Raw genomic sequence first — 27291 nt, forward strand, 5'->3', positions numbered from 1 at the left:
CAACGTCCTGCTCTGTTGCCCAGGCTGGAGTACCGTGGCATGATCACCACCCACTGCAAGCTCCACCTTCCAGGCTCGAGCAATCCTCCCACCTCAGCCTCCCAAGCAGCTGGGACCACAGGCACACACTACCACATCCGACAATTTTTTTGTATTCTGGGTGGAGAAAGGGTGTCACCGCGTTGCCCAGGCTGATCTCCAGCTCCTAGACTCCAGCAATCCACCCACCTCGGCCTACAAAAAGTGCAGGAATTACAGGCTTGGGCCATGGCACCTGGCCACAAAGCATATATTTGACAAAAGACTAGTGTCCAGAATGGACGAAAGATTTGTACAGATACTTCACCAAAGAATATATACAGATGGCATATAAGCACATTACAAAATGCCAAATATTATTAGTCAGTATGGAAATGCAAATTGAAACCACAGTGAGATACACAGTGAGTTGGTAAGGATGTGGAGGAACCGGAACTCTCATGTACTCATGTTAGGAATGCAAAATGATACAGCCACTCTGAAAAGTAGTGTGGCAGTTTTTTTAAACATTAAATGTACATCTACCATGAGAGAGGGGGAAAAAAGCATATGTCCATATAAAGACGTGTGTACATGAATGTTCTCAGCTTTATTTGTAACAGTAAAAACCTGGAATAACCCAAATGCCCATGAACTGGTGATTGGATAAACAAACTGTGGTATATACATACAATGGAATATTATTCAGCAACAAAAATTAACTATTGATACACACAGCAATAGAGATAAATCTCAAAATAAATGCTTAGTGAAACAACTCTGACAAAAACAAGGACATTCTGTATGATTCCATTTAAATAAATATCTAGAAAATGCAAACTAATCTCTAGTAACAGCTGACCAGTGGAGGGGGCATTGGGAGAGAGGCTTACCAACCGGAAGGAGGAAACTTTTGGGGTTTAGATGTGTTTATTATTTTGATTGCAGTGATAGTTCCACAGCTGTATTCATTTAACAAGCCTTATCAAATTATATCCTTTAAATATTTGCTGTTTATGTCAGTTATATCTCAATAAAGTTGTTTTGTTTTGTTTTGTTTTGTTTTGAGACAAAGTCTCGCTTTGTCACCCAGGCTGGAGTGCAGTGGCGCAATCTCGGCTCACTGCAACCTCCGCCTCCTGGGTTTATGGGTTCACGCGATTCTCCTGACTCGGCCTCCCAAGTAGCTAGGATTAAAGGCGCGCACCACCATGCCCAGCTAATTTTTGTATTTGTAGTAGAGACAGGGTTTCACCTTGTTGGCCAGGCTGGTCTCCAACTCCTGATCTCAGGTGATCCACCTGCCTCAACCTGCCAAAGTTTTAGGATTACAGGCCTAAGCTGCGCCTGGCCAAAAAGAAAGCTGTTTTTTAAAAACTATCTGCACTCCCTACTTGGGAGGGTTGGACTCAAGTTCCCACATCTCTTTCCTCTTACGGTTATATTAAGGGCTTAGTCATACATCCCTAAATTTCATATATCCCAACAGGGACTTGGGCTGGGACAGGAAGCCCTCTTCCTCCACCTCAACTACCACTTAGCCAGCCACCATTTTCTCAAACCTCTTCCTTTCCCCACCGGACAGCTTAAACCAAGTCACACGTCTCATTGGTCTCAAACCAGAAATGAGGTCCCAACTCCTCATTTCCCAAGATATTTCCATGAACACAGCAATATCCTTTCCTACCCTGATTACCCCGCACCCTCCATTTCGGGTCCTTCTCACCCTGATCAGTGAGAACTGTTCTAGCAAGCAAACCTTAAATAGACCTCGTACCCTTTCTAGATTGCAAAGTAGATAAAAATCCAACTTTCCGTTAATTCAGGGATTAATTACTGAGCATCACTTATTTCTTGGGCAGTGGTTCTCAAAATGTGGTCCCAGGACCAACAGCTTCAGGATCACCTGAGAACCTGGACTGCCACCGCCCCCTCCCCCACTACTAAATCAGCAACTCCGGAGTTGTGGGGCAGAAGTCAGTATTTTAACAAGGCCTCCAGGTGATTCTGATGCGCGCTACTCTTCTGGGGGTGTGAAAAACCAGAGAGGACAGGAAGAAAGTTAGAATTAAAGCATACCTACGAATCAGATAAGCGATAGGGGGAGGGGTGGTTATTTAAAAAACGATAACTAATTAAGAACTTGTATGTAGTAAGAAAACCTACCCTGCCCCAGAGAGCTTTCCCGAAAGATAATGGATTCCGACATTCACCTCAAGAACCGGCAGACAGAGCAGCAAAGGATCTGTCGCTGGCCAAGCAGGTCCCTGGCTAAGGCACTGCTAGGGACAGCTCGCGGCGGTTCGGGGGTTAATTCTCGGCAGCCCTCCGTCACCCGGTGCCCCACCCCCGCCCTGCGCCTGCGCGGTGAAGCGCCATAGAGCTGAGCACTCCTCCCAGATTCCTAGAGCGGACAGGGCGATGGCGTGTTCGCCGGGTGTGAGGCTTCACAGCGGTCGGGTGACCAAGTCGAGGTAAGGGTGATGTCGGCTCGCGGATAGCAGAGGAGTTCCGGGTGATCTTGCCTAACGAGCAGGAAACTGTGCGTGGTTTCTCGAGTCCTTGGAGAGTGAAGGCCCCCGGGGTCGCTCCCGGGCACGGAGAGCCGATTGGTTCACGGCCTAGTGTTCGGTTTGTTCCCAGTCAGCCCTTGCTGGCCTTGGGTTCAACCGAATGAACGCCAGAAACTCTGTGGGGTGGGGGGAGTCACCAAGCGTGGTGCATCCATACGAATCAGCCTACCGTACTGGGAAAGAGCCACCTGAATTTGTGAATGTTGTAAAAGCAAAAGGAAGAAAAATGATCAGTAGTGTCATTTTTGGATAGGAAGGGCAGCGAATAACATAGTGTTAACCACTAGAATTCACTGTAAAATTCCCCTCTCTGCGTTATCTTTCCAGTTATACCTTTTTTTGGTAGCATTAACCCCTAATTTTGTTTGAACATCTCTAGACTTGGAATGGGGAATGTGTGTCTTAAGTGGGTTAATCCCTGGCTCTTGGATGATGGGGAGGAAGCCTAATACATTCTGAGAGAAAAGCAACTGGAAGTCAAATGAGATTTTTTGTTTTCTCCTTCTTTTATATCTTGAGGATTTTTCTGGTGGTCTAGTCTCAGAGATTACATCTGTAGTCAGCACAATGATTCCCTTCCAAGCCCAGTGGTGCCCAGTTGCCTCCAGGTCCCAGACCTTTATGTGGACAAGAAAAGCTTACAGAGGAAATGGTAATTCTCCACTTGCACACTGAGGTGTCCAGTTGCAGCCCATGGAGATCCAGTTCAATTATGAATCTCAGGAACACCACCTTCTGTCAGGTGAGAGGCAGGGTATTATATCTTTCTTAGTGGCTTTGGCGGGGTGGGGAGGATGAGGGGGTGTCACTCTATGCTAGTGTCTTCAAATGATCCCCCTTAACTCTGTTAGGCAGTATTACCTCTAGTGTACCAAGCATAGTCACATGACTTTATTTCAAAATCTGGCAATCAAATTCTCATGCAGCTCTCTCCACTTTTTTAAGACCCCAAAGTCATTCATTTTTCCCTGTATAATGACCTCATTGCTAATCTGTCAGTTTTGGTCATTTTTCTTATCTACTGTAGGGACATAGTTAAAAGTTCTGGAGTCTGACAACCTAGATTCAAATAGTAGTTTTGTCACTTAACTGGCTCCAGTAAGTTACTCATATATTTTACGATTCTGTTTCCTCACTTTTCAAGTGCATAGTGATTCATACCTTGAAGTTATTTTGAGATTTGTATCTATGTATTACTCCAGAATAAAGAACCCCAAAATTTAGTGACGTAAAACATCAGACTTCTTAAACCACATTATTTCTTATGATTCTGTAGGTCCTCAACTTGAGCTGGGTTCACCTGGGCATTTTTTTTTTTCTCTTGGTCTTTTCTGGGGTCATTTTGCAGTCATCTCAAGGCTGACTCTACTGGGGCCAGGGTCTAAGATGGTTTCAATCACATTGTCTCAATGTCAAACTGTTAGTGCTGGCTATGGCTTGAGTCCTCATGTCTTCAGCAGGCAACGCTGGACTTTTTCACAGGACAGCTTGTTTCCAGTCAGAGAAGGCAAGCTCTTTTCATACCTATGTTTGTGTTTCATCTGTTAATGTCTCATTGATGAAAGCAGGTCATATGACCAGTTCTAAAGTCATTGTAGAAGGAAACTACACAGGGATATGGGTACTGGGAGATAGGATTCACTGGGGTACACTAATACTATAACAGGCCAGGTGCAGTGGCTCACACCTGTAATCCCAACACTTTGGGAGGCCAAGGCAGGAGGAATGCTTGAAGCCAGGAGTTCAGGACCAGCCTGGGCAACAAAGTGAGACCCCATTTCTACAAAAATTTAAAAAATTAGCCAGGCATGGTGGTGTGTGTGTGCCTGTAGTCCTAGCTATTTAGGAGGCTGAGGTGAGAGGATTGCCTGAGCCCAGGAGTTCAGAGGCAGCAGTGACTTATGATTGCACCGCTGCACTCCAGCTTGGGTGACAGAATAAAATGCAATCTCCAAAAAAACACCAAGAAAAAAAAAACTAAACAAGATCCTTAACGTAAAACTCTGAGCACAGATTTTGCTTACAGTAAATTCTTTATAATTGGTAGCCACTATTATTTTAAGTAAGATAATTTTGATCTCAACGTTTTTCAGGTGTTCTGTAGGGTCTCATTTCCACATCATATGTTACTTCTTTTTGGTTTGTCCTCTCATTGCGCTGTTTTTCCTGTGAGTCACCTTCAGTTGTCCCTTTTCTCACTCTAGATCTTCTGCTTCTTTTTAGTCTTGGAGCATCTTTATTTTATTTTACTTAGTTTTTCTCTCCTATGTGTAGAACTTGTCCTTCCTTAATAATCTATTCCAAGACATCTAGCTCTTTCCTGAGAATCACTGCAGAATTAGACCTTCTCCTTGCAGTTTTGCATAAATTGATATACTTAGTCTTTGTGTTTATGTCTCTTAGAATATGTATAAAATAACATTTTATTATAGAGAAATACAGTTATACTAAAGTCAATTTGTAAAGAATAGGAGAGCACAAAACAAAATTTAAATAACCTTCAGCTCCACCCTCTAGAAATAGTCACTGCTAACATTAATATATCCTTAAAATCATTCATCTAATTCACCAAATATTTATTATTGATAAATAATAAATAATACTAATAAGATCATACCTTATTAATTACTAGCCATATTAGTTATTAAGGGTTTGCTCTGTGCCAATAACTGTTCTAAGTGCTGGGGATATAGCAGTGAGCTGAAAACACAAAGCCTTTGCTGTCAAAGTGCTTACGTGCTAGTGGAGGCAAGGAGAAAATAAATGAATGCTCATTATATTATCAAATAATGATAATGGTTATGGAGAAATTAAACCAGGATATATCAGTCAGGATTCTAGCAGGAAACAGATGGCTTATTCGAGTGCAGTAATTCAAAGTTTCATGAAGAGGATGGGCATGATTACAGCAATCAGCAAGGGATGGAGAACAGCCATGGATCAGACAACACTGGGGAGCAGTTACTACCTGTAGGTCTTCAGGGACCAGGGGAAAGATTGATTACCAGGCCCTGGAAAGTATAGCTGTAGGATTTAGCCATCTGATAGGAGCTCTGGCCTTTGCTAAAAGGCTCAGCTAGTGGTCTAGCGAGGAGAGAGCCAGGATGTAGGGTGACCAGTTCATCCCAGTTTGCCTGGAATTTAGCACTGAAATCTGCAATAACCCCTTCAGTTTTAGGCAAACCAGTACAGTTAGTCACTCTACTATTTTCCCACTTGTGCCCAAATCTACTTGCATACCAGAGGGCATGGAACCCCAGGTGGTGCAGTCTGTCAACATCAGTCTCCTGGTACAGAGCAGAGTGGGGCACAGAGCAAGGTGGAGAGTAGATCTGGAGGGGTAAAAGGACAATATTCATTATAATCCACCACTTTTATCCTGCAATATCCACCCCAACATAGCAGAAAAACAAAGTCCCTTAAGCTGCCATTTCATTTCAGGTTGACATAATTAAATCATATTCCCACCGGAAACCTGGAATTTAACTACCACTAGTGCCCTTCATATAAAATGGTGAAGGAGAGGGGGAAAAGGCATAATTAACATAAAACATGACGGCTACTGTTTTTGCTATTCATAAAGCCTAAATTGATAATCCTAATTATCTTCTTCCATTACCCATTTTATATCTCCGTTACTCTCTGCCAGCACCTCAGTGGCATAAATTTCTTTACGTAGTTAAGTAATATAAAGCTGCTTTCCTGGATGATCTGAGTCCTCGGTAATCCTGCTTCTTTCAGGCTGCTTCAGTGTACCATTGATTAGGCCTACTAGACATGAGAGGACTAAGACGCATCCTATTGAATCCTCTTGAGTTCCAGACATACTCTTTCTTGCCCTTCCTATGTTGCAGCAATCAATTCCCCCTTGGTAATTGAGATCAGTCATCCTGTCCAGTAAAGTGATCCCTTCTATGTTGGTTCAGCAGCATGAGGATCCCAGAATGACCAGGAGACAGTTTCATTTTTGAAATTAACAAAATGATGACTTTGTTCCATGGTGGAAATTTCTCCTTTGAGCACTAGAACTTCAAACTCACCATGCCAACAATTATGGGGATAGGAAGCAAAAATAATACAAGCAAATTATTAGGTCTCTAATAAGAGGAACCATTCTCACTCTTCCTCCACCCTTGGTTCCTGTACCTGTGTATGTATTCTGGCCACGGTGAAAAAAACAATATTTATTGTCCTTTGATTTAAGGCATATATTGCATCTATATGACAGCACCCCAGACTTACAGGGTATTGTGTTGTTGACATAACTCAGCCTTTAGCAGATCATTCCACATACTTCTGGATTAATGGGCGTATGGCAAGACCTATGAATTACATGTACGTGAATTCACTGCTATACTTTCTTTCCTGAAAAATGAGTTATTTGGAGGCAACAGAGTATCGAATACTATGGTAATAAACATAACCTTAAGTCAATGCAAATTTGTATCTGGACTACATATTTAATACTTTGTAAACAAATTGCTGCCCTCTTTTTGATAGAAGTGGTTCAGTGTAATGAATCTGCAACCATTTCCAGGAAATGGTTTTGGTCTTGGCTTTTAGGGGCTTGGTTTTGGTCTTGGCTGTTAGCTGCTTGGCCACATAGCAGTTGTGATAGGCATATCAACCTTAATGAGGGGAGGTCCATATTGTTGAGCCCATATATAGTTTTCATTCCCACTGCCATGACTACTTTGTACATGAGCCTATTGGATAAGCATTGGAAAAGAGACTGGTTGACAGTCATAAAGTAGATCATCATGTCTGTCTGATGGAAAGCCTTCTTCACAGTGGATGCCCTTTGGTGAGGATTCACATGGGACACAAATATATTCACATTCATTGCCCATTCTGGGAATTCCATCCTCATACTTTTCCCCCAGAATCTTTGCTTCCAGTCCTCCAATCTGGTTCTTTCCAGGTACCTACATAATCAAATAACCAGTTAGTCACTACCCATGAATCAACATAAACATATATCTTAGGCTATGTTACCTTTCATGAAAAGTGGACAACTAGGTACATACGTGAAGTTCTGCCCACTAGGAGGATTTGCCTTCACCAGTGTGTTTGAGGCTACTTCTGAGTAGGGGTGTAAGTGAAAGCTGTTTACTTTTGGCTGGTGCCACTCCCCACCATTTGTAAACCAGTTCTGTAATTTTTCCTTGGCTGTTAACTGGTAATAGGGAATTCCCATGAGACCATAAACATAAATTGAAGGGGAGAGGTAGTGAAGCAGTAGGACCAGGTACTATGGAATCCTAGTCACTTGCATATGGAATTTACTTTTCTTCTAGACTTTCTTTTGCAATGGAACATTGCTTTGTGTGTGATTTGGTGGAATAACAACCAATACACAATGAGCAGTCTAATGTGTAGTCATTTGGTGCTCTGTGTTCAAGTGTGAAATCTCTATCAGTGCCCAATAGTAAGCCAGGATCTGCTTTTCATATAGAAAATGGTTGCTGACAGAAGAAGATGTGGCCCTACTCCAGGGTGGTTCTCTGTGGAGGCTTGTGAGAGTCTCTGTACAGCATCCATGACTGCCACCGGCACTTCCAATACCATTAGTTATCCTGGTAATAAGAGTCTCACTCAAAAGTAGCAACCTTACAAGTTAATTAAATTGGTCATTTCAGCTCATTGAGCTGTGGTATCTGTCACCTCAAAAATGCAGAGGCGCTCCAAGTCTTGCACCTCCCTGCAATGGTAACATTTGGGTAGAGCTATAAATGAAGTGAGAAAACAAGCCATATGACTATCTGAGAGTGTTCCAGGAAGAGGGAGTAGCAAATGCCAGTGGCTCCTAAATGTATCAGGAACAGAGGGAGCCTGGGGTAGACAGGTATTAGGGGTGGTAGTGGAATGAAATGAGGGCAGAGAGAAAGAAAGGGACCAGATAATTTGGAACCTTATAAACCATAGTAAGGACTTGGAATTTTATTCCCAATATAATAGGAAGCCATTGGGGTTCTTTATACAGGATAATGAGAAAGGTAAGTTAGGGAGAAGAAATGAAATGTTTCAAGAAGAGAGTAATCAACTATTCAAATCAATCCAGAATAAGATTGAGAAGTGACCATTGGCTTTGTCAAGATAGAGCCTATTAGGGAATTTAATAAATCCAGTTTTGATGGAGTTTCAGAGATAAAAGCCTAATGACAATGGACTAAAAAGAGAATAGACCAAATGTTGGTTACAGCATAGAACAATGTGAACTCCTCATACACCATCCTGATGGAAGTCTAAATTGGTTCAACTACTTTGGAAATACCTAGTTGAGACCCAAACAAGTCAAGGTTATATAAACTTGATATATAACTTATAGTTTATATAACCTAGAGAAACATTTGTATATGTGTACCAAGATAGATATACAAGCATATTCATAACAGCATTGTTTATAATAGCAAAATGTTATTGTTTATTGAAGGAGAATAGGTAAATAAATTGTAGTGTATGTTACGCTGTAGTAGCAAACATGAATGGACTACAGCTAAACTACATCAACATGGGTGGATCCTCCAGGTGTAATGTTGAGCAAACAAAGCAAGCCACAGAATACAAGTAGAATTCCATAAATATATAAAGTTAAAAAACATCCTGTTTTAGTCTGCTAGTGCTACCATAAGAAAATACCATCTACTGGGTAGCTTAAACAACAGAAATTTATTTTCTTACAGTCCTGGAGGCTGAAAGTCCCAAATCAAGGGACCAGCAGAGTTGGTTTCTCCTGAGGCCTCTCTCCATGGCTTGCATATGACTTTTCTCTGCACGCAGAGAGTGGCTTTTCTCTGCATGCATGCCTCCTGGTGCCTCTTCATCTTCTCCTGAGAACACTGGTCTTATTGGATTAGAGCCCTCCCTATGACCTCATTTAACCTTAATTACCTTCTTAAGGGCCCTCTCTACAATCGCATTGGGAGTTAGGGGTTCAACATACAAATTGGGGATGGTGACAGGGAGGGAGGGGGCAGTGCACAAGCACAAGTCAGTCTATAACACATGCAAAACCAAACAATACTTTCTTAAAAATACAGATATTTGGTAAAGCTCTGAAGAAAGCCAGAGAAGGATAAACACAAAATTTAGCACAGTAATTACAAGAGTAGGTGGGGGAAAGAGATTGGAGGAGGAAGACAGGAACAGGGAAGCATGCAGAAGGGAATTCTAGCATGTTGGAAACCTTCTGGTAATTTTTTTTTAAGTTGAATGGAAGGTTCAATTTTGTTGGTTGTATTATTCATTTTTTAATTGTACATATATGCATATAGATGTATCCATATTTTTGTATATAAAATAATAATAAATGAGAAAGTAAAGTTTTTCAAGGAGAATTGCTATAAAGGGAAACAGAAATGAAGCAATAGAAGGATGGAATATAAAGTCAAGGTTTTTTGTGTTGTTGCTTTTTAATATATTTTTACTGACTTTTATTAAATCTACTTTAGTCAGGCATAGTTTATGGACCATGAAACATACCTCTTTTAATTGTGCATTTAGATGACGTTTTAGATGAGAATAGAGTCTGCCTCTGTCACCCCAGCTGGTGTGCAGTGGCGCAATCATAGCTCACTGCAGCCTGAGCCTCCCAGGCTCAGCTCAATTGATCTCCCACCCCAGCCTCCCAAATAGCTGGCATTACAGTTGCACATCACCATGCCAAACTAATTTCTTTTATTTTGTAGAGACCAGATATTGCTATGTTGCCAGGGCTAGTCTCGAACTCCTGGGCTCAAGCAATCCTCCCACCTCAGGCTTTCTGAGTGCTGGGATTACAGGTGTGAACCACCACACCCAGCTTGCTTTAGATGAGTTTTGACATATTTATACACCATGTCCACTACCCTCACAAGCAAAACATAGAATCTTTATATCAACACCCTTCTTCCAAATTTCCTTCCAGTCCATCCCCATCCCTAGACAACCATTAATATGCTCTCTGTCACTACATATTTGCTTTGGCTTCTGTAACATTTCATGTAAATGGAATCATACTTGCCTGCCTTTAGTTCAGCATAATGTTTTTGAGATTCATCCATATTTTGCTTTATCAGTAATTCTTTTTTATTGCTAGATAATATTCCATTGTATGGCTATATTGTAATTTGTTTATTGATTCACTTGATGATGAACATTTGGATTGCTTTCATTTCTGGCTGTTAATAAAGCTGCTCTAAACATTTGTGTACAAGTCCTTGTGTGGACATACGTTTTCATTTCTCTTGGATAAATATTAATATCTAGAAGTAGAATTGCTGGGTTGTATGGTAAGAAAATGTTTAACTTTATGAAAAGCTGCTAGAATTTTCTAAAGTAGGTATACCATTTTGTATTTTCATCAGCAGTGTTTGAGAGTGCCAGTTGGTCCACAGACTAGTCAGTATTTAGCCATTAACTATGTTAGTTGTATTGTCAGTAATGGGTACCAGTAGCTCCTTGAGGTTGAATTTTATTTCCCTGATAACTAGTGATACTGAGCATTTTGTCATATGCTTACTAACTATTCATATAACTTATTTTGCGAACTGTGTATTCTAATCTTTTGTTCGAGTTGTATTATTTTTGAGGTGTAAAAGTTCTTTGTATATTGTAGATATATAATCGTCAAATATATGCTTTATGAATATTTTCTCCCAATCTGTAGCTTGAATTTTTTTCTCAGTAATGTCTTTTGAAGAATAGAGGTTTATAATTTTGATGAAGTATAACTTACATTTTTTATTTTACGATTCATGCTTTTGGTGTCCTATCTAATATCTTTGCCTGCCCCCAAATCATAAAGATGGTCATCTGTGCTTTCTTCTAGAAGTTACATACTTTTAGCTTCAATGCTTGGATTTGTGTTACATTTCCAGTTAATTTTTGTGTATAGTGTGAGGAAAAAGTTGGGATTCATTTTTGTCATTATGATATCTACTTCTGACACTTTTGTTTTGTTTGTGTGTTCATTTGTTTTTGGAGACAGGGTCTTGCTCTGTTGCCCAGGCTGGAGTGCCGTGGTGTGATCACAGCTCACTGCAGCCTCAACCTCCCAGGCTCAAGCGATTCTCCCACCTCAGCTTCCCAAGTAGCTGGGACTACAGGTGTGCGCCACCACACCTGGCTAACTTTTATATTTTTTAGTAAAGACAGGGTTTCACCATGTCGCCCAGGCTGGTCTTGAACTCTTGTACTCAAGCGACCTACCTGCCTCAGCCTCCCAAAGAGCTGGGATTACAGGCATGGGCCACTGTGCCTGGCTTAGTTTCAACACTTTTTGTTGAAAAGAGTTTGTCCTTTCAATACTGAATTACCTTGCCACGTTTGTTGAAGATCAGTGGTACATACGTTTTTGGATCTATTTCTGAAATCTGTTCTGTTCCACTAATAGGTATGTCTGCACTTATGCCAATGCCACCCTGCCTTGATTACCGTGGCTTTAGAGTAAAGCTTGAAATCTGGTAGTGTAACTACTCCAGTTTTGTTCTTTCTCAAAAGTGTTTAGCCTCTTCTGTGCCTTTCTACATAGAGTTTAAAACTAATTTGTGTTCCCCAGTGGGCAGGTAGATGCATACCTGCCCCTAAAAGCCAAGGGAGCTGAGAGGCCATATAAAGAGGCTAACAAATCCAGTTTCCTAGAAAGAATCACTTACTAGAGATGAGGAGAAGTCACGTCTGAGGTGGCCGCAAGATTTTGGATCCCCACCCTCGTTCTCAAGAAAGCACTCTTTATGTAGCAAGCTTTTTTTTTTTTTTTTTTTTTTTTGTAAACATTTGCAGCTTGTCATGTCTCAGACCCTCTTAAAAACTCCGACCACTGGGGAAGTTAGATAAGCATCTTTATGAGGGGTTATCCCTGTTACAGGCAACATTTCTTTGTGAGGGGCTATATCTATGCTACAGGAATACCTTGGCATACAGGAGTCAAACATAGGTAATTATGGTGGTTTCATTTCAAGATGGCATTACTCTTATCATCAACAGGCTGTTTTCCTTGAGTTTGTCCGTTCATCCTAAAAAAGACCTGCTGGGATTTTGATTGGCGTTGCTTTGAATCTGTAGATCAGTTTGGCGAGAATTACCATCTTAACAATATTAAATGTTCTTATTTATAAGTAATTGTATATTTCTGTTCTTTTTTAGTTTCTCTGAGCAGTTTTGTTTTCATTATGCAAATGTTGCACATATTTTGTTGAATTTCTAAGTATTTCATTTTGGGGTACAATTGAAAAAAACATTTTAGACTGTGATTGTTAATTGCTTGAATATATAAATACAGTTGGGTTTTGTATTCTATCCTAGTAAACTGATTTAAAAGTTCCAATAGCTTTTTTGAGATAGGGATTTTTCGGTATATGTGGTTGTGTAGTCTCTAAAGACAGTATGACTGTTTTCTTTCCTATTTGTATGTGTCAGTTATTTTTCATGTCTTATCTTTTTGGCTAGGAATGTTGAGTAGAAGTGGTACAATATTGAAGAGAAGTGATAAGAGTAGGCATCTTTGCCTTACCCCCTTATTCCTAGGAGAAAGGCATTCAGTATTTAACCATTAACTATGTTAGCTGTAGGTTTTTCTTTGCTTTTTATTGGAGTAGTCAATTTGCGTAGAATATAATTGATATGCTTAGATTTAAATGTACCAGCTTCTTATTTTGTTTTCTTTTTTATTCCATTTATTTCTTTTTTTCCTTTTTGTCCAATTTTAGATTATCAGGTTTTTGCACTTTTTCTTCTGTTAGCTTATTATTTACATAGTCTTCTATTATTTTAATGGTTACCTCATCCTAGGCTTTCTCACATGTGATTCTGTGAAAGAATTAAACCCCAACGCTATCAGGCTCTCTTATACATCTACTATGGTATTAACTGTGTACCATCATTGGAGAATTAAGAAAATAGTCACTCAGTTCATTTTCTGTTTCATTCTCTTTTGGAACTCTAGTTGAAAAAGGCTGCCTTAGAAATTAGAACGTGTACACTGGATTTATTACAGTTTAATTTACTACTTCTAAGACAATGCTGAGACCCTATAATACTGTAGTTCTTCCTATCCCCTCCTCTTGTGCTATTTTTGCCATATATTTTAATTATATGTATTTTATAAACTCCACAAAACATTCATATTGCTTTAATCAGTAAGTACACATTTAGATTTACCCGGACACTTTACTTTTCCAGTGCTCTTCATTCCTGCATTACCTTGCTTGCATCTGGGATATTTTTTATTCTTGAAGAATTCTGTTTAGTATTTATTTTAGTGCAGGCATATTTTTAAAAACCTTTCTTGGTTTTTATTTAACTGAAAATATCTTTATTTTAACTTTTCTTTCAGGCATTTTATCTTCTTATGCAAGTCTATGTTGGCACATCTTTTCCTTAAGCACTTGGCAGATGACATTCCATTATCTTCTGGTTTTCATCATTTCTATTAAAGTTAGGGTTGAGAGAGAATTCTCCATGGGCTCTTGTGGGTCTGCACATCTTTTAAGCAAAGGAATTGCCTGCATTTGTTCTGGACTGTTTTTTAAGAATGTTGTGGCCGAGCACAGTGGCTCACACCTGTAATCCCAGCACTTTGGGAGGCTGAGGCGGGCAGATCACGAGGTCAGGAGATCGAGACTATCCTGGCTAACACGGTGAAACGCCATCCTACTAAAAATACAAAAACAGAATTAGCCAGGCGTGGTGGCAGGCACCTGTAGACCCAGCTACTTGGGGGTTGAGGTGGGAGGATTGCTTGAACCCAGGAGGCGGAGGTTGCAGTGAGCCGAGATCGCACCACTGCAATCCAGCCTGGGCAACAGAGCAGGATCTATCTCAAAAAAAAAAAAAAAAAAAAAAAAAGTTGTATAGCAGGCAACCTTTGAATATAATGATAGTGTCCCCCTCTAAAGCAGAGGACAGGTGTCCTTATGTCCCTGCCTCAGGGTTCCTGTCCTGCAACACAACTTTTGTCACCTTGTGGGAATTAGGGTTCAGGAAGGCAAATACTGCTATTCGGTCTAATGCTGTTGCTGTGTGTAATAAACTGTCATTTGTTTCTTATCTAAGATTCTCATGTCTTCTGCCAGGGGCTGTGAAACTGGGTAGATTGACTTGTTAGCTTGCACTTAGGGCAAAATCCCAGATTTTTCAGTTTTTGATAGTGTTGGTAATAACGATGGGATGCTGACAGAGACATAACTTTCTGGAAGAGGAAGTATAAGGGCCTCACGGGCTCTTTAACAGATTTTGAGGGAAGTCCATGAGAATTGGTAGTGAACATGTTGACCAAATTGTATGGTCAACAGAGCAATAAATGTTTCTTCATTTTATTGCCTGTTAATAAGTAGGAATTGAGGAGGTGGTTGCAAGCCAAATCCAGGAAGCATGTTCAAAGACAGCTATCTAAACAGTACGCTGATTGTTGCTAACTGTCCTCCAGGGGAACTTCAATTTAGTGGTCAGCCTCAGGTGTGTGCCATTGTAACAAATAGCAGTTAAGCTTCATATTGGGTGGACAAAAGTTTCCACCCAGTTTCAGACAGTTACAAAGATATGTAGCTACACTGAGCATAAAAGGAGGAAAATTGATGAACACTATGGACAGAAAGCAGGTGAATTGCTAGAACTTTGGCTGGTTTGCTTGGGTTGGTTGCTTAAAGATTAAGGAAGAATGGAAATAGCTGAGCCATCTTACTACTTAGTCCCTCCTGTAGTCTGTCATGCCAACCTTAGATCCCTTTGGAGATGACAGTAAAAGTCATTTCAGAGTTCTTTTGCAGTGGATCTAAGATGTGATAGAGGAACTTTGGCACCCTAAGAGAGAGGGGGCTTTCCCTCAGACAGACAAAACTCCTGCGAGATACCATGGACAAGATATTAACTCGTATCCAGGCTCTTACAGCTCCACACTGAAATTACAGTGCTGATGAAAATGACCAACTTGATATGAAGAATTAGATTACGTGTACTGTTGTTACTGCTTCTACGTCTGAATGTTTAGTAGGTATTAGTTCTTGTATTTCAGTATCACTTAAGTGCCAGAGGGGATCCTCCTTATTGGAAAGAACTGAATATAGGGAAGTGCCAGAAGTCCTTTGGGACCCCTCACAAACCTAATGACTCCTTTGAGCTAGTCTTTATTTATAACTAATGATTCTGCTAATTGGAGCCTTTGGCAAGAGGGAAGAAGCCTCCACTTGGAAGTACCCCTTTAGGTTTTAGACTTTCACCCGAATTGAATGTGTTTTCAGCTCTCCAGACTATTTGTAGTCTGACAGTGATATGCCTTTTGTAATAAACACCACTCAACAATGGGCTGATAGCCAAGAAATTCAATGGGAACCGGTGCTGTGGCATAGGCCTGTAATACTAGCTACTTAGAGGGCTAAGGTAGGATTGTTTGAGCTCAGGAGTTTAAGATCAACCTGGGCAACCTAATGAGACTGCATCTCAAAGGAAGAAAAAAAAAATTCAGTGAGGCTTTCATGTGCCCTACCATCATAGGTATCTGGTATTGTTGAGTATAGGAATGGCTCCTCAAAAGTCAACTCAAAAAAGATATCTAACTCTACCTTCCTAGCCTTTTTCTGGTTCACACTCCTTAGTAAGGAAGTTTGTTCAGTGAATATGGCTGTTGCCAGAAGGGGATTATGTCTTCTTGGTCACTTCCTTAGAAATAACCAGGACAAAAGAGGTAGAAATTTTTTATAGACCTGATTTTGAAAATTTAGGATTCTGTTCTGACCATTCCTGGGCATGATGTTTCTTTCTTTCCCCTAATGGCAGTTGCTGGCCAGCCTGGTTGGTGGTAGGTATACCTTCCCAGTTACAGCCTAGCCAAAATGGAGCTTATGGGGTTCAAATTTAATTTTGATCCAGCTATCTGGATTCTTTTTGTTGGATAGCATGTCCTAAATCATAAAGATAATGATCACTCAGTTGAGTGCACTGCTTGCAAAGTGGCTCATATAGACCATAACACAATACATTTTCTTGTAACCAATTTTCAGAGTGATTTATATTATCACTTTGTGGTCTGTGTTTACTGCTACAAATTGTCATATACAAATATAGATCTCTTTTTTTCCCGTAATTCAACAGTTTTACTTACTTTGGTATGTGAAAGGAAAATAAATCTCCAGACCCCAAAGTCACTAAGCTAAAAGGAAAAGTCAAGCTGGGAACTCCTTAGGACAAACCTGCCTCCCATTCTATTTAAAGTCATACTTCTGCTCATTGAGAGAAATGCATATCTGATTGCTTCCTTTGGAAAGGCTAATCAGAATCTCAAAAGAATGCAGCCCTTTATCTCTTATCTACCTATGATCTGGAAGCCCCCCCCTCCCTGCTTTGGTTATCCCACCTTTCAGATCAAACCAGTGTACATCTTACATATATTGATTGATGTCTCATGTGTCCCTAAAATGTATAAAACCAAACTGTGCCCTGACCACCTTGGGCACATGTCATCAGGACCTCCTGAGGCTGTGTCACGGGCATGTCCTTAACCTTGGCAAAATAAAATTTCTAAATTTACTGAGACACATCTCAGATATTTGTGGTTCTCAGGTATATTCATTTTTAAAAATAGCTAATGCATGCAAGTGATGAAAGAGTCAAGCATTATCAAAGTATATGCAATAAAAAGTTTCTCAGAATTCCTCATACTCCTCACCGTGTGACTCCCAGTTTTCTTCAGGTGTAATTATTGTTATTTTCCTGGATATTCTTCCTAAAGACATTCCTATGGGCAGAACTAGGATGGCCCTCCATTTGAGTGAAAATTAAAACCATAATTTTCATAGTAAGATGGAAGGTATGCAGCATTATCCCGTTTGGAAGCCTATTGATGTTTTCACATAATAAATTCAAACAGTTGTATGAAAACTCAATACTGAAGTGATTGCTGTACTTAAGGACTGGGATCATTCTTGTTTGTGGCTTTATTATATAAGGTATTGAGAGCATAGTAAATGTTCCACTGGTGTGTTAACAATCAGTCTTGTACCATTTCTAAAAATTGATAGAGAAGATGCAAACAAAGTAATTGAAGCATTTTCTTTTCCTTGTTTTTCTTTTTCTCTTTTTTGTTAATACCATACATTTAGCCCAAATTGCTGGGTAGTACTAGATAAAGCCGAACCAACTTCTTTATCTTTTTTGAGATTCACACTGCTTGCCTTATATATGTTAATAAAATGCTTATGTACTAGTTCTAATTTAGTCACAATTTACTAATCACTAATTAGGTTTCAGTATTCCTAGATCTCCTGTGACAAACATACAGAGCATATCTGGTACATCACTTCTATAAATGATCAATGTGATCCATTACTTATTGAATCTTTCTAGGTTTCCTCAGAGGGTGATGTTCATTTTTTGGAACACTCACACTATGATCACATTTTATAGGTAAATACTAATCTGTGTCACCTGAAACTTTCTTACAATATACAGAACGCATTCCATTTGGATTTTGTTTATTGTTCCAGATGCTGAGAACAAGACCAAGATTGGAAAGCCAGCTTCAGAGGAGGGAATTACAGCAAAAATTGAACCATTGACAGAAGAGTCTAGCAGTCTCAGAGAGAATGTTCTCCAGGATTCTGAAGGCAGAGAATTCTGTGAATTTGGGGATAAATTAAATGAAAAAGATCAGAACGTCTTTAAAAGGAGACCTCATAACTGTGACGAATATGGGCAAAGCTTTGTTTGGAGTACAAGCCTTTTTAGGCATCGAAAAACGCACTGTGAGAAACCTTATGAATGTGATAAGTGTGGAAAGGCCTTTAGTGTGAGCTCAGCCCTGGTTCTGCATCAGAGAATTCACACTGGGGAGAAACCTTATTCCTGTAATTGGTGTATTAAAAGTTTCAGTCGGAGCTCAGACCTTATTAAACACCAAAGAGTCCACACTGGTGAAAAACCTTATAAATGTGATGAGTGTGGGAAAGCCTTCAGTCAGAGCTCAGATCTTATTATACATCAGAGAATCCATACAGGAGAAAAACCCTATCAATGCAGTCATTGTAGTAAAAGTTTTAGCCAGCGCTCAGATCTGGTTAAACATCAGAGAATCCATACTGGAGAGAAGCCTTATACTTGTAACCAGTGTAACAAACATTTTAGTCAGAGTTCTGATGTGATAAAACATCAAAGAATCCACACTGGGGAGAAACCATATAAATGTGATGTGTGTGGGAAAGCCTTCAATCAGAGCTCAGATCTTATTCTGCATCAGAGAATCCATACTGGGGAGAAACCATATCCATGTAATCAGTGTAGCAAAAGTTTCAGTCAGAATTCAGACCTTATTAAACATCGAAGGATCCACACTGGAGAGAAACCCTATAAATGTAATGAGTGTGGGAAAGCTTTTAATCAGAGCTCAGTCCTTATTTTACATCAGAGGATTCATACTGGAGAGAAACCCTATCCCTGTGATCAATGTAGCAAAACCTTCAGTAGGCTTTCAGATCTTATTAATCATCAACGAATTCACACTGGAGAGAAGCCTTACCCATGTAATCAGTGCAATAAAATGTTTAGTCGAAGATCAGATCTTGTTAAACATCACAGAATTCATACAGGTGAGAAACCCTATGAATGTGATGAATGTGGGAAAACCTTTAGTCAGAGCTCCAACCTTATTCTTCATCAGAGAATCCACACTGGAGAGAAACCTTATGCATGTAGTGATTGTACTAAAAGCTTTAGTCGCCGTTCAGATCTTGTTAAGCATCAAAGAATACACACTGGAGAGAAACCATATGTATGTAATCAGTGTGATAAAAGTTTTAGTCAAAGCTCAGACCTCACTAAACATCAGAGAGTACACTCTGGTGAAAAGCCTTATCATTGCGATAGTTGTGAGAAAGCCTTCAGTCAGAGTTCTGACCTTATTCTTCATCAGAGAAATCACACTGGAGAAAAACCATATCTATGCACACAGTGCAGCAAAAGTTTCAGTCAGATCTCAGACCTCATTAAACACCAGAGAATCCACACTGGGGAAAAACCATATAAATGCAGTGAGTGCAGGAAGGCTTTCAGTCAGTGCTCAGCTCTTACCCTACACCAGAGAATCCACACTGGGGAGAAACCAAATCCATGTGATAAGTGTGGCAAAAGCTTTAGTCGGCGTTCTGATCTCATTAACCATCAAAAAATACACACTGGTGAAAAGCCGTGTAAGTGTGATGCATGTGGGAAAGCCTTTAGCACATGTACTGATCTTATTGAACACCAGAAAATCCATGCTGAGGAGAAACCCTACCAGTGTGTTCAGTGCAGCAGAAGTTGTAGCCAACTCTCTGAACTTACTATTCATGAGGAAGTCCATTGTGGAGAAGACAGTCAAAATGTGATAAATGTGAGAAAACCTTTAGTGTATACACCAACTCTATTCAGTACCAGAGACACCGTACCAGGAAAAAATCTAATGAATGCTGTTGATTATTGATGAGTATGAAAAAGGTTTTAATCAGTGTTCAACTCTTATGCTACATTAAAACCACACTGGATCTGGATACGTGTGGTGGCTCATGCCTGTAATCCCAACACTTTGGGAGGCAGATGTGGAAGCGTCATTTGAGCCCAGGAGTTTGAGGCTGCAGTGAGCTATGATTCCACCATTGCACTCCAGTCTGGGCAACAGAGCAAGACCCTGTCTATTTAAAAAAAAAAAAAACCACCAATACCACACGGGAGAAAACATTAATTCAGTTTTTGTAATGAAAGGTTAACTCAGAGCTCAGACATTACTAAAATTAAGAAAAATTCTCCAGCCTGGCCAACATGGTGAAACCCTGTCTCTACCAAAAAATAAAAAATAATTAGCTGGGCATGGTGGCAGGCACCTGTAGTCCCAGCTATTCGGGAGGCTGAGGCATGAGAATCACTTGAACCTGGGAGGTGGGGGTTGCAGTGAGCCGAGATCTGCCACTGCATTCCAGCCTGGGCAACAGAGTGAGGCTCTCTCAAAAAAAAAAAAAAAAAAAAAAGAAAAAGAAAAACTCTGAGGAAGAGTCCTGCGAGTTGTGGGAAAACCTTCAAAGTGAAAAACATTTTTACTGAATGTCAGTATACCACAATAGAAACAAATTTCTATCTTTTCTATAAGGTTGGAAAAGCTCTAGTCTTATTCAGACATAACCTACAGGAAGAGAGTTGTATTATTGTAAGAGATCTAATGCAGAACTTATCAGATATTGTAAAAATCAGTGTGGGAGGTATTCAGTCAAAAGTCAGAAGGAAATGTATTATCGTTATAATCTCAAACCTTAAGAAAGCCTAAATTACCAATTGCATATCAAATTTTTTTGATAATGTAAGGAAAACTTAAATCCCCTCCATATCCTAATTGACATTTGTAATAATACGACACATAACCCTGGCAGCTAGAGTCTTACTTTATGCTACTGCTAGATATCTATTTTTAAATTCCACGTGTGTAAACATGCTATACTCTTCTGATATTAAACTTACTAAGTACATAATTCCAGTGCCCCCTTTTCTCAGAAGTTTTTTTTGTTTTTAGTTTTGGGGGGTATAGTTTTGGTTTTCCTAGTGCACATTAGTTTGTGCAAGTTCTTGTAATGTTCACAGCAAATATAGATTTATTTTGCTTTGAATAATGCAGCCCATAAACTTTATTGGTTTGAAAGTTCTTCACTACCATTTAATCACATGTGAAACAGGATCTTTAAAAAAATTTTCCATATGTCAAAGTGTAGAGATGTTTCTAGCAGCATTTATCTTGTCATCTATAGATTGAACAAAAAGTGGTAGCTGTGAAATTGTGATTTATAATAAATACATATTTGGTCTTCATCCCCTGGTACAGAGCTCCTAAGACCCTTGAAATTTCCTGAGTGGTAAGAGTAATCAGGATGACAAGCCCCTTTAACCACACCTGAGTTTATGTTAATGGGATTACTTTTGGAAAGACAGAACCACAGGATGGGGGCTAGTTGCCTCGAGAACCAACCATGTGATTAGAGGGTTGGAACTTTCAGATCAACCCCACCCTACCTTGACCTCTGAGAGGAGAGAGGCTGGAGACTGAATTCAGTCACCAGTGGCCAGTGATTTAATCATTCATGCCTACGTGATGTAGCCTTCATAAAAAACTAAAGGACAGGATTCAGAGAGCTTCCAGGTTGAACTTGTTGAGGTACTAGGAGGGTGGTGTACCTAGGGAGGGCATGGAAGCTCAGTGTTCTTCCCACACACCTTGCCTTATGCATCTCTTTCATCTGGCTGATCCTTAGTTGTGTTCTTTTACAAGAATCTAGTAAATAAACTTTTCCTACATTCTATGAGCCATTCTAGCTAATGCTGAAACTCAAAGAGGGGATTGTAGAAACCTTGGATTTATAGCCAGTTGGTCAGAAGCACCAGTGAAAACATGGACATGAGATTGGTGTCTGAAGTGCAGATTGGTGTCCAAAACCGACACAATTGGTGTCAGTTGTAGAACTGAGCCCTTAACCTGAAGCATCTATGCTGATCTGATTCCAGGTAGATAGCTTCAAAATTTAATTACAGGGCACTTAGTGGGTGTCCACAGAAAATTGGAGAATTGTTTGGTTTGGGGAAACCTCATACACATCTGGTGTCAGAAATGTTGTGAGTACAGAGAAGACAATAAGTTTTTCCTATACAGTAGCTAAAGTACCTACATCATTAATTTGTATAGTATATTCTGTGTAAAAATAAGACTTTCTGATATTTTTTTCAAGTGGCAACATTTATCAGACTTTTTTGATTTCTGACATACATACTGAAAACAGGCAACATACATGCAAAGTTTTCCACTGAAAAATAGAAATAGTTTGAAAAAATAAAAAATTCAAATTGTCTTTCTGGTATTAACAATTTGATAAGTTCTGCTACTAAATAATAGTACTACAAAGTTGTTTACTTTGATTATCCCCTATAATTGTCTAATTAATATTTTAATTTAGCAGACATTGTTAAATTCTGTTCCTTAGGAGTGTAATGCTAAGGCAAGGCCTTTTGGGAGGTTTTGTAGTACATTAAAAGAATATACTATCTCTTCCAATGAAGTGTATATTGTATAGTGATAGAGACTAATATGTACAGAAAACACATGGCTCAATGTAATCATAAAGGTAGGACATGCTTGTAAGAACTCAGAGGAGTCAGGGTTCAATTCTGATTAGAAAGAAAAGGGAGAGCTTTGTGGAATTCCTGAAGTTTGAGCCTTGAAGGATGGGAATAGAGGCATAAAGGCAGGGAGGGAATAATCAACAAAGGCACAAAAGGAAGTGCAAGAAATGTGGAGCATGGTGGTTATCATTTATTCAATAAATATTCAGTGTCAGGCATTGTACTGGTTCCTGTTGAAGAGGGGCGAGGGAAGGGCCCCTGCCCTCAAGAAGCACACAAACAGTTACGATGCATTATGAAAATGCTTATTGAAACATACATTTCAAAGGGTAAGAATAATGTGGAAATGAAAATCAAGTGGGAAAAAAAGGAGTGTGATGCTAAACAAGCAGACACTTTAATTTTCTGGGCTGTAGCTAATTATCTCTAAAACAAAAGTACTTGGGGTGGTTAGACTGGATTTTATGTTTCTGCATTTTATTCTCAAAGTAATGAAAAGCCATTAAGGTCCTTGAATGATCTTCCTGCTTTAAAAAGAGTTTCAGATTAAAAGGGGGAGAGAAACAACAGAAAGGAAACCCATTTTTAAAGTCTGGAAATAAAATCACGAGGTCCAGAAGTAGAGGAGCTAAAAGGCATTGACATGATGATAGGTTGAGAAGTGGGTAAGAGAAAGGTAAAATGTATTATCTGTTCTTTGGAGAATTTAAAAAGCAAAGAAGAAAAAACAGGGTGGTCTCCAAATTTATTTCTGAAGTTTAGCTATCTCTCCTGAGAATACATTTTGAGAGCCTACTACACATTTCTCTATTCAGTGTCCTACGGGTAAACTGAAATTCATGAACTTAACACACACACACACACACACACACACACACACAATTTCTTCTTCCAGAATTCCCTATCTTTATGAATTACACTACTAAACACCTTGTCATCCACATAAAATAACTGGTAATCAACGTACACTCGTGACCTCCAGTTTTCCAAATCTGGTTGCTTACTAGGTCTTAGAAGTGAGTTGTAAAATTGCAAAATTCAAACAACTGTCAAGAATATAGAGTGGAAGGGAAATACAGAGAATTGGGCCTGACACTTTATGTCAGTTGATTCTTCCAGGCATTTGCTGATTCTTGAACTGACAGGGCAAAGGGCCAAGAAATCTATTCAAAGAATGCTGGAAGGTTAAATGAAACTCAGCTGACTCATGCTAGGGAATAAAAATTAGAGTATAAATTGCGCCAAGTAGGTGGTGTCCTTGTGAACACCCCACATTCTCAATGTAAACATTATATGGCTACACCCCAAGAGAGGATAAAACCTGACCAAGTCTTAAAAAGACTGAATGCAATGTCAAGTAAGGTCAACCTTTTAGTGAACTAAGTTATCTTGCCCTAATCTGGCTGCCAGCTAGAAAAGAGGAAAGGGTGAATCCTCTCTGGAGGATGGCTATCCAGATTCTACAATTTTTCATGCACAGTATGTTCAATCAAAAATTGCCAAAACCATTAGAATCAGAAACATCAATATGAATTCATACATTTTATGCACACACAGATGGATTACGCAGAAACAATTATAGAACATACCTCTATACATATGTTAGTATGCATACATACACTACCTAGCTCTTTGAGAGGATCTAGAAGAAATGACACCCAAGCATCAATGAGCATAACTAGATCTTGGTTTCTAAATATCATTCTCCAAATAAAAGGAACCAGGGCTCCTTTGAGAAATGACTGGTTGTAGGGCTAGGGCAGGGAAAACTCAAGATGAGCCTAGAGCATCTTGTAGTACAGAAAGTAGGTAAGAGTTCAAAAAACAAAAGGATAGGGGCATGTCAAAGGAACATAGGAGACAAACTGAAGGAGTTCCCAAGGCCAAATAAGCATACATGCATCCATACTGATACATAGGTATGGGAGAAGAGACAACTCTTCCTTATGGAAAAATTCCAAATTATATATTTAGATTCTCTCCTCCTCCAGAGGAAGCTGGAACTGTTGACCTACTTCCAAAGAATAGAGTATGGAAAAGGAAAAACTAACTACAGTGGAGAAATCTGACAAAAACTATCATAAGGCAGGGCTTGTCAACCTTAGCACTATTGACATTTTGGGGCACATAATTTTTTGCTGTGGGGAGCCATCCTGTGGACTTATTGGACATTTGATACTATCCCTGGCCTCTATCCACCAGATACCAGTGGCAACCCTCCCCCAGTTATGACAGTCAGCCAAAAATGTCTCCAGCCACTGCCAAATGTCCCCTGACGGGCTTCTCACCTGCCTAAGATGCACCACCTAAAGGGTAACATCACCAGTGAGTGATGTTATGTGAATATGATGTACCACTTGGTATGATGTTACAAGAAAGTCACTTCAAATTGTAGTATTCTTTTTAAAAACCTATAATCCCCAAATTAACTAAAATCAGAAATAAAAGAGGGCATGTTACTGCTGTAATTTCAGAAATAAAAAGGATTAGAAGAAACCGCTAGGAATAATTGTACACCACAAATTGGATAACCTAGATGAAATAGACAAGATCCTAGAAACACACAGCCTACCAATGAATTGTGAAAAAGTAGAAAATCTGAATAGAACTATGGCTAGTAAGATTAAATCAGTAATCAAATACCTACCAAAAAAATAGCCCAGGACCAGGTGGCTTCACTGGTGAATTCTATCAAAGAAGTAACACTGGCTGGGCGTGGTGGCTCACGCCTATAATCCCAGCACTTTGGGAGGCCGAGGCGGGCGGATCACAAGGTCAGGAGATCAAGACCATCCTGGCTAACACCGTGAAACCCCATCTCTACTAAAAATACAAAAAAAAAAAAAAAAAAAAAAAAATTAGCCAGGCGTGGCAACATGCGCCCATAGTCCCAGCTACTCGGGAGGCTAAGGCAGGAGAATGGCGTGAACCTGGGAGGCGGAGCTTACAGTGAGCCGAGATCGCGCCACTGCACTCCAGCCTGGGCGACAGAGTGAGACTGTCTCAAAAAAAGAAGTAACACCAACTTTCATTAAATTCCTACAAAATATTACAAAGGAAGGAACAATTCCAAATTCATTTTATGAAGCCAGCATTAATCTGACACCACGCCAGACAAAGACACTACAAGAAAGCTACAGACCAATGTCCCCTATAAATAATCCTCAACAAAATTCTAGAAAACACAATCCAACAATGCTTTAAAATAATTATACATCATGTCCAGGTAAGATTTATTTTTGAAATTCAGAATGATTCAACATACAAAAATCAATCAATGTACTACATCACACTAACAGAATGAAGGAAAAAAGTGTGATTAACTCGACTGATGCAAAAAAGCTGACAAAATTCAATGCTTTTATGATACACTCAACAAACAAGGAGTATAAGGAAACTACCTCAGTATAATAAAGGCCATATTTAAAAAAAAAAAACTACAGTGAGCATCATAATGGTAAAAGACTGAAAGCTTTTTCTCTAAGAGAAACAATATGCCTGCTTTCACCACTTCAACATAATACTGGAAGTCCTAGGCAGATCAGTTTGGCAAATAAAAGAAATAAAAGGCATCCAAATTGGAAAGGAGGAAGTAAAATTATCTCTATTTGCAGATGACATAATCTTATATGCAAAAAACCCTTAAGATCACACACACACACACACACACACACACGAACTAATAAGTGAATTCAGCCAAGTTGCAGGATACAAAATCAACACCCAAAAATCAGTTACATTTCTATATACTGACAATCTACAATCTAAAAAGGAAATGAAGAAAACAATACCATCAAAAAGACTAAAATACTTAGCAATAAACTTAACCAAGTAAGTGAATGACTTGTTCCCTGAAAACTACAAAACATTGCTGGAAAACGCGAAAGAAGTCACATATAATTGGGAAGATACCCTATGTTCAGTCTACCCAAAGAAATCTACAGATTCAGTGCAATCCCTATTAAAATTCCAGTGACAAGTTTTGCATTAATAGAAAAACTAATTCTAAAACTCGTATGGAACGTAAAGGGATCTCAATTAGCCAGAACAGTCCTCAGAAGCAATAAAGTTGGAGGTCTCACACTGCTGATTTCAAAACTTACTATAGCCAGGCATGGTGATGCGTACCTATAGTCCAAGCTACTCAGGAGGCTGAGGTAGGAGGATCCCTTGAGCCTGGAAGTTTGAGAACAGCCTGGTCAACAGAGTGAGACCCAGTCTTTGAAAAAAAAAAAACAAAAAAAAACTTGGTACAAAGCCACAGTAATCAAAATAGTGTGGTACTGGCATAAAGACAGACACTTGAGGAAGACAAGAAACTTTTAATTTGAGGAATGTGAACTTCCTTTAAATTATCAGGCCCAAATAGACATTGAAATGTGACAGTAGTCACCTTTTACTCCACGCTTGAGCTAACTATTTCTAACCTACCTGCTATAGGGACTCTAGACTGTCACCACCAAGTAGCCATAAACCTAACAATGCCTTATGCTGGACACCATAGCTCATACCCTGTAGTTCAACAATATATAGCTAATCACTAATCAGTGTTATTTCTGTAAACCAATGACAATTCCTGAAACTTTTGTAAATTGCTTTC

General features: G+C 39.5%; 2 protein-coding genes across 4 annotated transcripts in view; one reads left to right on the forward strand and one right to left on the reverse strand.

Annotated features, from left to right (window-relative positions):
• Positions 1–2352, reverse strand: part of ZSCAN30 (zinc finger and SCAN domain containing 30) — a 41065-nt gene extending 38713 nt beyond the window's left edge. Inside the window, exon 1 of one of the 2 annotated variants that reach the window (XM_004059324.5) lies at positions 2185–2352. The gene's annotated coding sequence lies outside the window, so the exon portion shown is untranslated. The remainder of the gene's footprint in view (positions 1–2184) is intronic. The other variant, XM_019014058.4, reaches the window with a different exon arrangement.
• A 28-nt stretch (positions 2353–2380) lies between these two features.
• On the forward strand, positions 2381–21055 carry LOC101137832 (zinc finger protein 271). 2 transcript variants are annotated; one of them, XM_004059329.5, is made up of 3 exons: positions 2381–2492; positions 3111–3333; positions 18050–21055. In XM_004059329.5, the coding sequence occupies exons 2-3, from the start codon at positions 3285–3287 to the stop codon at positions 20017–20019; spliced, it is 2019 nt and encodes a 672-aa protein (XP_004059377.2). In that variant the 5' UTR covers positions 2381–2492; positions 3111–3284; the 3' UTR covers positions 20020–21055. The 2 variants fall into 2 exon arrangements, with proteins under 2 accessions (XP_004059377.2, XP_018869600.1); XM_019014055.3 differs by having other exon boundaries at positions 2481–2560.
• The last annotated feature ends 6236 nt before the right edge of the window (positions 21056–27291 follow it).

This window comes from Gorilla gorilla, chromosome 17 (genome assembly GCF_029281585.2).
Source record: "Gorilla gorilla gorilla isolate KB3781 chromosome 17, NHGRI_mGorGor1-v2.1_pri, whole genome shotgun sequence".
NCBI lineage: Eukaryota > Metazoa > Chordata > Mammalia > Primates > Hominidae > Gorilla > Gorilla gorilla.